This window comes from Oxyura jamaicensis, chromosome 5 (assembly GCF_011077185.1).
Source record: "Oxyura jamaicensis isolate SHBP4307 breed ruddy duck chromosome 5, BPBGC_Ojam_1.0, whole genome shotgun sequence".
NCBI classification, from domain to species: domain Eukaryota; kingdom Metazoa; phylum Chordata; class Aves; order Anseriformes; family Anatidae; genus Oxyura; species Oxyura jamaicensis.
Genome location: NC_048897.1, coordinates 31530970 through 31546211, shown reverse-complemented (window position 1 = coordinate 31546211; position 15242 = coordinate 31530970). Strand labels below are relative to the sequence as shown.

The 15242-nt window shown below is 42.4% G+C and overlaps 1 protein-coding gene across 6 annotated transcripts in view; it reads right to left on the bottom strand.

Moving 5' to 3' along the window:
• Positions 1-15242, bottom strand: part of GPATCH2L (G-patch domain containing 2 like) — a 36037-nt gene that overhangs the window by 20221 nt on the left and 574 nt on the right. For 2 of the 6 annotated variants that reach the window (XM_035327661.1, XM_035327662.1), the window contains exons 2-7: positions 13627-14297; positions 7799-7863; positions 4271-4447; positions 3848-3927; positions 1700-1767; positions 882-921 (exon numbers count right to left, since the gene is read on the bottom strand). In XM_035327661.1, coding sequence (XP_035183552.1) covers positions 882-921; positions 1700-1767; positions 3848-3927; positions 4271-4447; positions 7799-7863; positions 13627-14285 — 1089 coding nt within the window. In that variant the 5' untranslated portion in view covers positions 14286-14297. Of the gene's footprint in view, positions 1-774; positions 830-881; positions 922-1699; positions 1768-3847; positions 3928-4270; positions 4448-7798; positions 7864-13626; positions 14298-14645; positions 14872-15242 lie in introns of those variants that run through there. The other 4 variants (XM_035327660.1, XM_035327659.1, XM_035327658.1 and 1 more) reach the window with 4 other exon arrangements.

The window sequence follows — 15242 nt, the reverse complement described above, 5'->3', positions numbered from 1 at the left end:
AAGAAACACACAGTTGCACAAAGGCCTAGAAATTACTTTGCACAAAGGCATAGAAATAATTTCTTGCCATGTATGTATTTATAGTCACCTGAAGGGTAAAACAACTTTCAGTCCTAGTGTTCACCAATCAAAAACCAACTTGCAATGGAACAGAAGGGAGTGTGCATTACTAGGAACACCGTTACAACATGACTGCTCAATTGGAAGTGTTTTTTTGGCTGTTGATTTTTTATTTTTTTTTTTGGCTTGCTGCTATCAGAAACTTGTGCTCTTACACTGAAAGTAAAAAAGCCTCCTACCACTGAAGCTATGCAAGATTTACATACAGAGAATACAAAACAGTATGAGTACCTACACAAGAGCTTCAGTCAGTTAAAAGAGTGCCTATTTCTCTTGCTAATCACCTCTTACTTTTTCTTGTTACAGTTGCTTATTTAATTACAGTCAGATGACTTTTTTTTCCCCGTTCTCTGTTGAAGAGACTATCAGGTAGAAGCCTGAGCCAAACAAGGAAAAAACAAAGCATTCAAAAAGAGAAAAATGTTCCAATTATTATAGAATTTTGTGAGGCCAAAGTTCCTCCTGCCAAGAGTTATTCTCCCTCCCACTCATTATTGGAGAGGTAGGCATATGCTAACCTGAAACAGGGAGATAAACAAAAGGAGTTTGTGAGCTATTCAGTTCAAACAGACAATATAACGCCAGTGACATGAGTTGCATTCAATGCCCAGAAGACATCAGTTACCAAAACAAGAAGGGACAAGGCTACCTTACCTCACATGCAAACACCACAGTGTGAGGGAGATCAGAAGCCAGCACTTTGTTCTTACCGGAGAGAATGAAACCAAGAAAATAAAAAAGGTAGAGCACAGTCAGCTTACCTGGTTGCGATCTCTCTTCCCCATGGATGGTAACCAAAAACTGGAAGGACAGGTGGGAGCAACACCAAGGAAGGAAGGAACACAGAGGGAAAAATGAGGGTTGAGGATAAGGACAGAAGGGCAAGAAAAAGAAAAAGATGGAGGGAGAAAGAGAAAGATTAAATGTCAATAGGACTCATTAAAAACAAGAAATTTCAAACCCAGGGAAGAAAACTGAATACCAATCAGGCTGGACCCACTGCACTACACTCAGGAGGAGCCACCTTTACTGCTTTTACCTAGCCATAGCCCAACAAGAACAAAATTAGAGAGATGCCAAGGAATAGGCACCATGTCTATTTCCATTGGTGACTTCAATTTTAAAACACAAACTGGGGAAGGAGACAGAGAACACCAAAGAAAGAACGTAATTTCACTACTGCCTTGTCAGCATCATTTCTATTGTCTGGGTGTGCAACCATAGTGTGAGTCCACAAATAAGCTTTTTAAATAACTAACATACCGGGCTCAATCTTCTCACACTGTGCAGGAGATATGCAGTTATTACAATGGCACAGTATAAGAGAGGGGGAAAGAAAAAGCTGACTGGATCCAAAAGGACATTTGAGCAGTGTTAACATACTGGGACAGCCTAGTAACTAAAGAGTCCGCAATTCCAAATAAGAAAACAGAGAAGCTGTCAGCTGAGGACTGTCTCCCATTCAGCATTGTTAAGTTACCCCAAAGCTCTTCATTCCCTTCAATCGCAGAAGGGAAGAGGACCCCATAGTTCTTCCTCCCCTCCCAAAGCTCTACCCAACAGCTGTTAAGAGCCTTACTCTTTCTGGCGTGGATCACTAACAATATGACCTAGCCTCTCGGTGCCCACAGTGCTCATGGAGGTCTCCTGAAACATAAAGACAGGTGAAAGGTTGCAGACTCATGCAATGAGCAGACCTAAGTTTGCTACTGCCCATAAGAATAGATCTTGCTCCCCCAGCCCCACTCTTAGCTAAATGTATCCACCCTCTCCCTTTAGAACCTCAACTGAGTTGATTTAACTAATAATGGCAGAAGACCATTCAGTTTTTGTTGTCCTCTTTTTTTTTTTTTTTTTTTTTTACTGTTTTAGTTTCTACATTTGCTTGTACGGGGTGCACCAAGGGCTGAACCAGCATGAAGTATGCAGCACAAAGATGCAGTGAAGAACAGGGAAAATGATTGAGGAATGCTTGTTTCCAGTTTGCTGGTGTCAGCTGAGCCAGGCACAGGCTGAAAAGTCAGGACATCGCATACCCTGCCAACAGAGACCTTCCTCACAAAACTGAATCCAGCCTCTCCAACCAAAGGGGAAGGGGATTCACAAAGTGCAGGTGAATGGAACAAAAGGAAGCATAAAGTTTGCCCTTCCTGAAAACAGCAACTTAGCATGCGGACATCTACCATCTATAAAGAAAAAGTATATCCTAGGAGAAAGGACTTGCTCTGGGAGCATGTTTTTCCCTGTGAGACACGGCCCTGTGTATGTGCTTGAGGCTGGCATACACATACACACACAGCCTGAAGCACCAGCTTCATATCTGCATAGCAGCTACCTCCAGGAAAGAAACATACTTTGTGGTAAGGGTCTGAGGATGAGGGTAAAAGGTTTTCTCAGTTAAGATTTTTCACAGTTTCACTCCAGGTTACATAAGCAAAACACATTCAAAGTTTAGGGGGAGTAGTAACAGCAGGGGTAAAAGATGGGCTATTTGTTATAGCAGGAAAATTATTAACTGAAAGTGCCGTAATGTTTAAATTTACGGTTTATTACTGTGTAAATTACAAGCCGTACTTTTGGTAATTAGCAGCTCGCTGGCGGGGAGCTCTGAATGAAACTCATTATTTATGATTACAATTTAGAGAGAGATGGGGAAGGGGGAGCAGTGACCTCCGCTGCAAATGACAAAGATCCCTTTAAGGTGATGAAGATGAATTAAACAAGTAAATATTATCCTTCTCATTTGGATCATTAGAGGTGCTGCCAAAAGGCCCAGCCACTTGCAGGTGGCCTGAGGAACCCTACCCAAAGCCAGTCTCTTGCCTGCTGAGGATTCATATTTTAAACACTTGTTACAACTAAGCAAGGTGAGTGGAAGGAAGAAGGGACTAACAAGAATCTTCAAGTATGACAACAGCTTTTGAAGAAATCACACTCACCTACAATCCAGGCCCCTCTAAGACACAGAGAGTTGACAAACTCTAAAGCCAGCCAAATCAGAATATAAGCTGGTATCTTCAAGGTCATGTCCCAGTAAAACCTAGCACAGCAGACTCTCAGAAACATCTTTTATACTACACAACTGCACTCCACTCTTCAAGATCCAGACCAAGCATCCAGACCATCTGCCAAGTATCATTTATTCCTTTAAGAACAGAATTAGCATTTTGTTTGCCCTATGCCTATAAAAATGGTTAATGACCATAAAAAAAAAAAGGTCAATGGCTTTAGGTAACATTATTGTATGTACCTTTTCACTCTATCTCATCCCTAAAAATGGAACAGCTAAAACCACCTGCTTCTGCAGTCATTTATATCAGTTTACTTCCCAACCTAAAATTTTACCTTCCTTCAGTTTTTGGTTACCTCTCTACCCTTGTACTCCTAAATTACAGGCATGTACAAGTCTCATGCTATCATTATTTTCCCCTACTTAGTGAGTAAATCTTCTTGATATTTATGTTCTCTGTCATTCATCTTCAGACCTCCTTTCATACCGATTCTAGCACTAATCAACTGTCTCTGCCACTCCAAGCCTGTCTCAAAATCCACTTGGTTACTCAATCAACTTTCAGCAGTGAAAACATTTAACCGAATCAAAGACTATATGAAAAAAATGTACAGGGCTCCCTTTCTGCAGGAAAGGATTCAAGTGCAGTCTTAGAATAGCACTTCAGCAATAATCAGCATTGGAAATACAAATGAATTATCTTGCAAAAGGGAATACCTTGCCAACAAGCCTCCTTCGACCTTTTCGGAGACAACGGGCAGCAGCTCCTGGAAGGCGATTCAGGCGAGCATGAAAGCCTGAAAATCAAACACAAGAAAACTGAAAATTCTTCCTAGTAAAACAGCCAGGAAAAACAGTTGATTCAGTGGTCAAATCAGTATTTCTGTCTCTGTTTCTCAATCCACATGAAGTAAATATGCCATTTTATTCACAAATCAAAAAAACATTAAAAAAAAAAAGACAGCTGATAAGAGGAATGAGTATTTTTGTGTCTTCTACACTACCAGCGCAGCTATTTTTAGTTGGATTATTACAGAAACAGATCACTAACATCAGTTTATGTTGCAGCATCTGTGAATAAAATCTACTCGTCATCACATCAAAAGTTCACAATCACATGTCATTCTTTGTGGAGCTCACCTCTCTGAGCTGGTCGTGAGGGCAAAAGAAACGTGGAATCTGAGAGCTTTTCCAGTCCTGAGTCAATCCGCTCCACTTCAGATCGGTGGTCAGCTCCCCACTTGGGAAGGAGGTTGGGGACAGTGAATCCTGGGACACATTCTCCTTCATAAAACCAATCGCTCTGTTCATCATCTCCTAGAGAAGCAGGATGGAATAATCAACGAGAAACACCAACATGCCCTGTGACTGTCCCACAAAGTACTACAGGTAGGCATTTTTGGATGTGGAACAACAGCTGAAGTCTCATTAGGAATTCCTTCCTGAAGAACCTTATATTTGTATTCTGTTTCAATCATCTGCAGTAACTATGGAGCCTCACTAAATGCTTTAAACTATACAACTCAGTCTACAAAATTTCCCTATAGAACAAAGCTTTCTTTATAGACCTGCCTAGGGCAGCTTTAGCTGCATCTCATCAACCTTAGTTCAATGCTGTGTGATGTCTAATGCACAACTCTTTCTCTGAAGTAATTACTGTGACAGAAGTAGAGGCCAATCATTTGGCACATGGGTTCTAGGCCACCATAGGAAAGATTTCACAACAGGACACCAGACTCACAGAGTAAGTAAAAGGAGCATACTCAGTGATGATGCAGATCCCTAGTCTCCTAATACAGCAGCAAACAGGAGAGGAAAAAAAAAAAAAAAAAAAAAAAAAAGACTTTGAAATGGTCACTCTGAGTGTAAATCCTAACCATACAGTGAGTCTGGCCCAATCAAAATTCCTTAAAATCTGTCAGAACTACAACCTCCCTGCAGCAGCAACAAGTCATTACCAAAATGACTCCATAAAGCAGGGCCTCTGTAATTAATAGTTGCAGTCTAATACTGAACTGCGTTGGACACCATTCAGGGTAAACCTGCCTGGCCAGAAATCCCCTGGGGGCAGTAGCGCATGAGCAGTGTAAGAAAAAAGCAGGATGATAGCAGAGACACTTAGCTCTTCAGCATCCCATCTAACAAACAATCCTGTGTAATTGCATGGTATTTTACCTTGCCTTAAAATATTAAGGCACCTGACTTGGGGCAAACTCTCATTTGCCTATCATTAAGACACCAGGATTCCCAGTTATTATCCTCTCTCTCTTCACCAAGTCACGTTATCCCTGACTGAACACCATTATGCCTACCCACACACTGTGCCAGCCAAAAAAAGCAGTAAAAAAAAAAAACTCATCCTAGTATGAATCATCTCACACATAACAGAAGAAGCTGCACCCAAAACCACCTCCAATCAGCAACAGCAAAGACAGACAGAACACTTCAACCCAAAGCTCTCACACTGCTTTTTATTTCAATGATACGTCAGTTGATCAAGAATGCTTATGACAAATATATTTTGAAATATAGACATACCACTACCCACCTTACATTAAACAAAAACTTAGTAATGTTGTCTAGGTCTTCTAAGTGATCATAACTCATGCAAAAATAACCCTTACAGTTTTGGCTCTGTGCGCATAGTGTAATCATAGAATCACAGAATCATAGAATATTCCAAGTTGGAAGGGACCCATAAGGATCATCAAGCCCAACTCCTGGCACCACACAGGTCTACCCAAAATTTTAGATCATGTGACTAAGTGCACAGTCCAAACGCTTCTTAAATTCAGACAGGCTCAGTGCAGTGACCTCTGCAGTGTCTTACCTCAAATCACTACTTCCACAAGACAAACATTAACAACCAGGATCATGTACTGATACCTCTGCAACATTTGTCTTGAGAGATTTCTGTGCATTTAACAAAAACTTGCAATCCAATTATACAGTAGGATCATTCTCCACTCACTGCAATTCCAGCTATCAGTGCATTTCAAAGACAACTCATTTAATTAGCCACAGCAAATATATATTACACAACATAACCCCAAAAGAAGGGAAAAAAGCTCTATTCAACTTAAGTACATTGCTATTTCAAATTATTCAGTTTGGGATTGACTAGAAAACTATCTTTGATATGATCTATGACAAAAAAAAATGTTTTGTGTTTTCTCCATTTGTATTCTCGCTAAAGCAAAGACCTGTTATTTACTTCTTTATGACCAGAAATTGTCAAAAAGAGGGGAAAAAAATATGTTCCTTATTTAATCTGAAAATGCAACAACATGATTTTTCTAAGATCTCATCAGCCCTCTTTAACATAAGCTAAAATGTCTTTTGCCCACTAAACTGTTACAGTATAAACTGTTTAAACAAGCAGAGGTGATAGTGAACCTCTTACAGGTCTGTATACATGCACATGTGTATATGTGCGCATCATCTACACCAATCTTGCCTTGAGTGATGAGGCAAAAATTCAACACTTCAGTTACCACACTGCTTCATTACCTAGTATGCTAGTGCTTACTAATTTCAGCTCTCCCAGAAGAGTTATCAGCAAAAATAGGGGACAGGAGATTTGACCTTTCTGTTGCTTTTGAACTATGGGAGGCTGGAAACAATTATTTCCAGAGCAATGCTGATCTCTGAAATTCATACTCTCAGGGAAAGTACTCCAGCCATATATGGTCACAACAGATGAGCCCTACAGCCTAACACATCATCATAAAAAAGTGTCCGTAAATTTGCTAGCAGCATACTCCTTCACACAGACACCTGGGCTGGTAACAAGTTAGTGGGAGCAATATTTCCTACTGAGTTACTGGTTCTACTTCCTTTAGCATTCACATATTCCCAGAAGAGATCTCATCCAAATCTTAGCTTTTGAAACGTGACAGGGTGCACACCTGTACGAGCTGCATGGCCTTACAGGTCTCTAGGGTCATATCCTCTCTTCTCCAAGAATAATAATCCTGAGTGCCTATGTGCCTACTGCAACTGCTTTTGCACTTAACTTCCACCACATCCCCCAGAAACTGAACACTATGGTGTCACCGATAAAGTCAGCATACAGTCCACGCTCAAACCCCTAAGAACTCACTTCTGCAATAGACATTGAAGATATTAGGCTCAACTAATGCACACAAGAGCAAGGGAAGAACAGCTATTTACAGAAATAAAATCTATCACACATTACTGGTTTTCTTAGCAGTCCCTTAGGCAACTTGCCACTACTAACTGATTTTTTGGAGTTTTCTCTTCCTGCCCATAGAGAAAAAATAACAGATTCAGGCTGCAGTAGCATGCAGACAACATCTAAAAAACCTATAGCAATAGATCACAAGCTTTGCTCTTTCACTACGGAGAGCTCTAAAACTTCTATTTCCAGACCTTGCCATAACAGTAGTTTCATATACATATATATATGTATATATATGTATATGTATATAATTTTATAGATCTGATATACAAGAGTGTAATGTTACCAAAAATCACACATTTCCAGCCCTCTCAGATAATTTTCTTAACTTCTAGCACTTCTCAGCCACTGGCCTTTCTCCCGTACTTCCCTCTCTTTCTGTCTTCAGGTCTGTATCCTTCTTTGTATTTATAAATTAATAGAAATTCTCCAGTAACACTTGAGGAAAATCACAGGACAGTTGTTACCTTGGCGCCCCTCATCATTGGTAAACAGGCCAGTATCACTGCTGCTGCATACACTGCTGGTTTCACTGCAACAAAAACAAAAAAAAACACTGAAAAAACAGTTATAATTCCAGCAGATACAAAACAAAAAACACTTTCTTACATTTTACTAGCTTCTCTGAGCCCAAAATGCTATACATATTTCACTGAAATTAGGTAACACTGCATTTCAGATATGTGGCTGGCTCTAGCATGGGATATAATCTTTCCGTTAAATCCTAGCAATGCTGCATCACTTGAAAAAGAGTAGAATCCTGTATCTAGTCTAGTTCTAACATATCAAAAAGTAATTAATACAATGGCATTTGCCTCGGGTACTAGAGCTAATAACCTGAGTCTGACATTGTCTGGAATACTCACTAGGAAATTAAGTGCAGTTAACTGTCCTTGGGTCACATAACAGCTACTGAAAAACATCTGAAGTTTTGTATTTCAGACTTCATTTTTTCTCAAATGCGTTACAGAGCTACATAAAGACCCCTTCGATCTACAGCAACTTTTATTTTCTTTAGAGGGAAGAGCAATGGGTACATTTGTAACTCCTCAGCTAAATACCTTAGCACAGCACTACTTGCTACTGCTCAACGCAACCTTGTCACAGCACGCTTTGCATTTGCTGAAGCGGTTACAGGAGGCTTAATTCCTGAACCAATGAATTAAACTAGAAATTAATGTGTAGAAAGCCGTTAATTGACTGTAAAACTAGATGAATATTTGCAGCAGAAGTACATGCTCAGGTCAGTCCCAAGCATCTGATGGCTTTAATGCTGATATTAAATCAATCCTCAGACACTTTGGGCAATACTTCTCCCGATTTAGCTGAGAGATATAAGAACAAGCAGAGCTACTTTCTGCCCACCCCTTTAGCACTAAGGCCTAAGAGGAGATGTGAACACCAGATGTAAGTCAGCATCCCAATCAATCCCCAGTCAGGGAGCACTGTTAGAAAGCATCCCTTGCCCACTTCAAGGGGATTGTGTCATACTAGACACAAAACCCTTCAGTTTTCAAAGCAGAAGGATGGGTTATCACAAGAAGTGTAATCCCAAAAAACTGCAGGAACGTAATAAACCTATTCTTGAGTATATTATTGCTCTTGGAAAATACACTCTGAAGTGTAAGCAAATAAACTCATCATGTGGGGTATCTACAAACTCTGCATCTTCATCATTGCATAAAGGCCATTTACACTAAAAGGATGAACACTGAAAGGTCTGTATATTAGTCCCACGTTTCAGTATGTAAATTAATATCAAATTCCAAATCAATTCATTACAAAGTTTGGCCATCCATTTGCCCTCCCACATAAACACAATCGCAATTAAGGCCAAGGACTGATAACCATGAGTCATTTGTTTCATTCCTAGCTCTCCTACCAACTCACTGTATCACCCTGGGCAAATCTCTTAGCGTGTCTGCTTTCCCTTTTGAAAGCCTGGATTAATAGTCCTCACAAGCAGCAGATTCAAGGATTGAGTGACTGCTTCATAAGGGTTTTAGCATCCTCAGAGGAAAGGTGCCTGAGAAAGGAAAAAGCATTAAGTCAAGATTCCAGATCACATTAACAGTACTTTAAGCACCCTGTTGTACTGAGAGCTCTTTAGTTCCTTACAGATAAACGTTACTGCCTGTGCCTTACTTCAATGAATTTTCGTGGCTCTCATTCACCCTCTTTACCACCCATTTTACACTTCAGGGCTGAACACAAACTAGACTCCTCCACAAGCCTTTCTGCAGGTCCAGTAAGCGCTGATTAATGACCTCCACTTGCAAAGGAGGCTACTTACCTTAACCATGAAATAATGAATCCTATTGATCCAACAACCTGCTGCTATAGAGTGTTATTGATCACCCAATCTTTGGTTAAAATGGTCCTCATTTAGCAATTTCACTGTCACAAACACCTGGAGCAAAGCATGCTTATAATTAAATAGTTTGGGGGAGTTAAAGTGAGAGGTGATGGACAGAGATCTCAGGTTTCCCCCATTTATTCTTTCTCCTGAGCTATTGTTTGTGTCAGGAGAGATATTGATTTTCTATAAAAATAAGAAAACAAGAGGCACCGAGGGGCTGCAGAAGGTCATGCTGGGCTGGAGAAGGAGGGGATGCTGAACACTCTGTCTTTGTCACTTGCCTTCCAAGAGAGGAATTTTTTTCTTTACTGAGAGACTGGCCTCCAATTCATCAGCGTAGCCAGGCTCTCGAGTGCCACTGCAGGCTGTCATCAAAACAGCTCCCTCCAGCAGCGCTGGTTACACTCCCAGGCCAGAATACATCAGCATCAGCCAGCGAAGCCACAGCACTGGTGGGTCAGTGCAATGCAGCTTGAAAAAGTCAAGTTACAGCACTTGATAGTAGATTAGCCAAACCAAACATCTCTCACTAGCAAGCACATCACTCAAAGTGATTTGTCAGACAGCTCTTGTATCATGGTTTGTTCTGCCCTCAAGCTAAACCCAGACCATTCCGAGAGCACTCAGCTTAGATCAACAAGAGAAAGAACTTCTGCACTCGATATATAATTTCCCTTTGCTTTATTATGGCTGCAGGGAATCTCGAAGCATTAGAAGAGACAGAAGGTTACTTCTAACAGTCTTAGCAGTTAATTGTCACCCTTGTACAAATATACAGATGACTATTTAAACTAACACCACTTGCTTCCTCTGTTGTTTCCACAATTATTTACAAATTAGGCTTTGAGTCATGTCATTACCCAATTTAGAAACGTCACTTTCTCTCATAATGTTCCCGCACATCTTTCCTTCTCTCAGTTCACCTCCTGCCACATTTGACAACTTCAAATATTTCATGCACAGTTTGAATCACAATGATGCAGCACATCTTCTTCCATAAAAAGATGAGGTGAAGCCCTACAAGCAAACTGTAAGTACTACCTCCTCATTAAGTATACATTTCCAAAGCTTTCTCAATGAATGGGAGTCTATCTACTGAATACAGTAGGCTTTTGATCTGACTTAGGATAAGGGGCTTTGTAGAAAGTAGAGAAAATGCTGGTATGTTAGCATTTAAAGAGACTCTTTCCTACATAACAAAGAAAAGCAAGTGTCATTGGAGTGGAGGAAAAAAAAGGTGAAAGAAACCATCAGTTCTGAACGTACAACTTAGTTGTCTAAAAACACATTAGTTTTGTAAAACTCCCCATCACCAGGGGTCTCTTTTCTCAGGTGAAAAGCAAAGGACATGAGGCAGGGACGTGGTGGAGTCAACATCCCTGGAGGTATTTAAGAGACATGTGGATGTGGTGCTTAGGGACATGGTTTAGCAGTGGGCTTGCAGCGTTAGGTGGTTGGACGTGATGATCTTGAAGGTTTATCCAACCAAAATGATTCCATGAACAGCAGTGGAACCAATACAGTACCAGAATGTTCCATAAACTGCTTGATCACAGTGGGCTGTTTCCAAGTACTGTGAGCTTTATCAGTCACTTTCCCTCCCCTCAACTTGTGATGACACCCATATGATCCTCTATCCTAGGCATCCAATTTTCTTCTCCTTTCCTCAGGCTATGCCCTTGTTACACATCTGTGCAAAGAACTTCTCTCGTGGTACCAGGAAAAGCAGCTAGAGCAGAGCAAGAGCAGGGTGAGCACAGGCAGTTTCACTCTGCTAGCAGCAAAGTGCTATATTTGGAGCAGCAGAGACCAAAGCCTGATCCTTCACTGCTGCGAGGGATAGTTAGTCTGCAGCGAAGAGGTTTGCGTGTGTGTCTCTCCAACTTTGACCCTCCCTAGTGAGTCACAGCACAGATCACACATGTGGTGTTGGAGACATCAAATATTCTGAGAAATATTTGATTTCTCAGAGAATCCCAAGGATTTGGCAGCAGATGGTAAGTGTCATTTGATGCAGACACTTGCACAATAATTAGTTTGAGACCAAGGGACAAATGAGACAGAACAAAGCGATATCCTCAGCATGGTCCTTAAGTAACAGTCCAGACAGAGCTGTTTGCTTACTCTTTTAAAGTCTGGCACAAATAAAGGCTGGATGAAAGCCTGCTGGTTTAAGTTCAAGTTTGACATGATGGAACAGGCTCTGACTGGTGGAATAAGAAACCTCAAGGAACCCTGTCCATCACTGCCACATCAAGTAAGGGTATCTCTCAGTCCATCACCAGTGACATGCAACGTTCAGGGGCTACTCGGTGTGTTTCCTTTCCTGGACTACCAGCAACAGCACTGAAGAGACTGAAGTGCTTTTAACAACTCATAACAAAAACGTATCCACTAGTCTCTTGAAAAGGCCCACTCTGTACTCACTTTTTAACCTAAAGAGAGCCACTTTTCAAGAAAAAAGACCTTTGTTTTGCTACTTCTATCCTCTAACAGTCACATACAAACCAAACAAGCAACAGTGGTCCCCGGGATCAGGACAGTGAGGATGTATCACAGCCTGTGCTTTTCAGAGTCTCTCAGAAAATACCTTTGAGGAGTTTGCAGCTATTACCCACAAAGCCCTCGATAACCAAGTGCCACTTGTCCGCTCTGACAAACTGCAGCAACTAGACAGCCAGAACACTTAAATGAACACCAACATATGAACAATTACACTGGAGCAAACAATTATACTTGTCAAATTCATTGTCCTCTCTCTGACGGTGCCTATTACAGAGGATGCCTGAGGAAAGAATGCAAGACCGTAACACCAATTGACTATTTCCTTGGTATGTTCCTATAGCTTCCAGCAGTTTCAGGACTTCCTGAGCAAGATCTTCCATCTAGGCTATAATGCTTAACAGCCCCTGATAAATCCATCCTCCACATTCCCCTTTTGGATACAGGAAAGTTTCTCCAAAGTGTCCCACAGCAGAGTTCTAAAAATTGTGTATGAAAAGTAATACACTTTTTGTATTGAATGTCTCCTGCTTCTCACACAATGACAGTCTCTATTCCTTTTTAGTATGCCATTCGTTAAGGAATCTCCTCCGTTTGACTCTCAGCAGTTGTTTCTTTTCTAACCTGAAAAGTCTCTTTGTACAGAAGCAGTTTTACAGTCCCGAATATTCTAAAAATGAAACTCAGGGGAAAACTTCTCAAGAGCAACACATGAACAAACTCAGACCACAATATTTACATTTCTTATTTTCATCTCTTTACATTTCTAATTTCATCAAAAGTTCTTCAAAACTGGACACAGAGATATGCCAGACTCCACTGCTTGTGCAGACCTATCCTGTAAGTATAAAGAAGTTGGGTGAAACTGAATTAATTTTCTCACTAGTTTATCCCAAAGCTAGCCTTTCAGGAGCTGATTCCAGAGCCACTCAGAGATGCAGAGCTGCAGACAAGATGTTTTGACTGAGGTCCATACAGTACCTGCACAGAGGGCTAGTAGTCACGATGGGAGATCTGACCTGTTCTCTATTATTACTTATGGTAAATTCTGAAAACGAGACCAGTTCAAATCAATCAGACAACCCAAGTGCCAGCAGGGGATTTAGCTGCCAGTTTTCAAGCCACAAGCATGCTACTTTGTAGCAGCAGGGCCACAGACTTTTCAGAGGGCTACTTGTATAATATAAGCCAGAAATGTAATAACTTTGCCAACTTTTCAAAGTGTTTGGGTGATCCATACAGCACTAACAGGAAATGCTACTGGAAAAAAATGTACAGTTTAAAAGTAGCTGAGGGATTTCCCCTCTTCAGAAAGGGGACAGCTCTGAATAATTTTGATAAAAACTTATTCTAAAAGCAAAGCAGGGGATTTACAAGCAGCTTCAAGCAAGGCAGCCATCTAGCTCTAACACAGGGAAGAAATCGAGATCTCACCATTCAGACATATTTTCATCTGAGCCCTGCTTCTGCTCATCAGCTTCGCACTCCATCCGCTCCTTCCTTCCCCCTTTGCTGAGGAAGGGCCTGTTCTCTCCAGTTTCACAAAGGCCACGACTAGATGATGTCCAAGGGGCGTTTTCCTTCCAGCGTGAAAGACGTTGTTTCTTAGCCGACTTGAACCTGCAGCCCCTCTCGTAGTTCCACTCTGACACCCTGAGCTTTTGCTGGAGACTGGCAGCCACCTCTGATGTCACACGTTTGACTTTCCGACGGCGCCTGAGAGGTCGACACGGCGCGTTCTCTGTAAAGGAGTCTGACTCATGCCATGAGTGTTGCTTGCTCCTCAGGGTGGCACTGAGAGCTGGATGTCGTTTGACCACTGCTGTGTCATCAGAGTCACTGAAATTGGCTGTCAGCACCTCCCGGCAATCCTTCACAGCTTCATCCAAGCTTGACTCTGAGGCCTCGCTGTAGCAGCAGGCATGCTCTGCCTGATGCGTGAAGTCTGAGCGTCGTTTGCGACCCCGTCTCTTGCGAAGCTGACGTCGCTGCTGCCGTGGGCTTAGGGCCATCTCTTCCCATAGCTCATCCAGCTTGTTTTGTTCTGAAGTCTGCTCTAAGGCTGAAGCCAAGTCATGCACCAGTTCATCCATTGGCAATACCTACTAAAAATGACAGCAAACAATTAGCACCAGACATAAATGTCAGTACTAAGGTATTACTGAACTACAGTACACTATAGCCTTTGTAACATTAACTGAGTTACACACTTACTTTGAGCTGCCTGGGAGAAACAATGCAGCATAACTGCTGATTCTTGGGCTAACTTCACTCCTTCCTGCCTTTTGCAAGAGTTAAACCTGCTTCTAACCATGGTGGCAGGGAGCCACTACTGCGGCAGCTGGGTCTAGTGCTCTGCATCTGGAAAGGCCTTACGGCTGCATCTTTTGCTTTGAAGGAATGTGCTCTATTACACATCTTAAGGGCAACAGAGCCTGCAACTAACTCTCTACCTAACATGATTGTGTTGGTTACTATAAACCACAGGGATCAGCCTACACAGCAAACAGACTGAAGTCTTCCAAAGAGTAGACAGGCAGCAAAGCTGGGAGCAAAACAAGAAGTAAAACAGGCAGTTTGCAAGTCAGCACCAATTCAGCAGCAAAACAAGACACACGGACCCTGTGCTCCTTACAACAGCGTGCATAAGACCAAGCCCCACTTGCCACAGACAAAATTCCCACCCGCTCGTCCTACCTGTGGGCTGTCAGTGTCCTAAGCTCCTGGCCAAACTCCTAACCCTACCACAGTCACCTCCCCCTCCGTGCCACGCCGAGGTGGGATTTCCCTCCTCAAACTGAAGGTTTCACATTAAGCCACAGGGCCCCGGCCTGCAAACACCCGCAGCCCCGTCCCAGAGCAGCCCCGGCTGCCGCAGGCCGCCCCCAACCTCCCCCCCTCCGCCCCGAGGGGCAACCGGCGCCCTCCCGCAGCCCGCCGGGCAGCCCCCGGCCCCGCAGCACGGGCCTGCCGCGCACCGAGGCCCGGCCGGGGAAGCCGACCGGGGCCCCGCTGTCCCGGCCGAGCCCAGTCCGGCCGAGCCCGGCCGA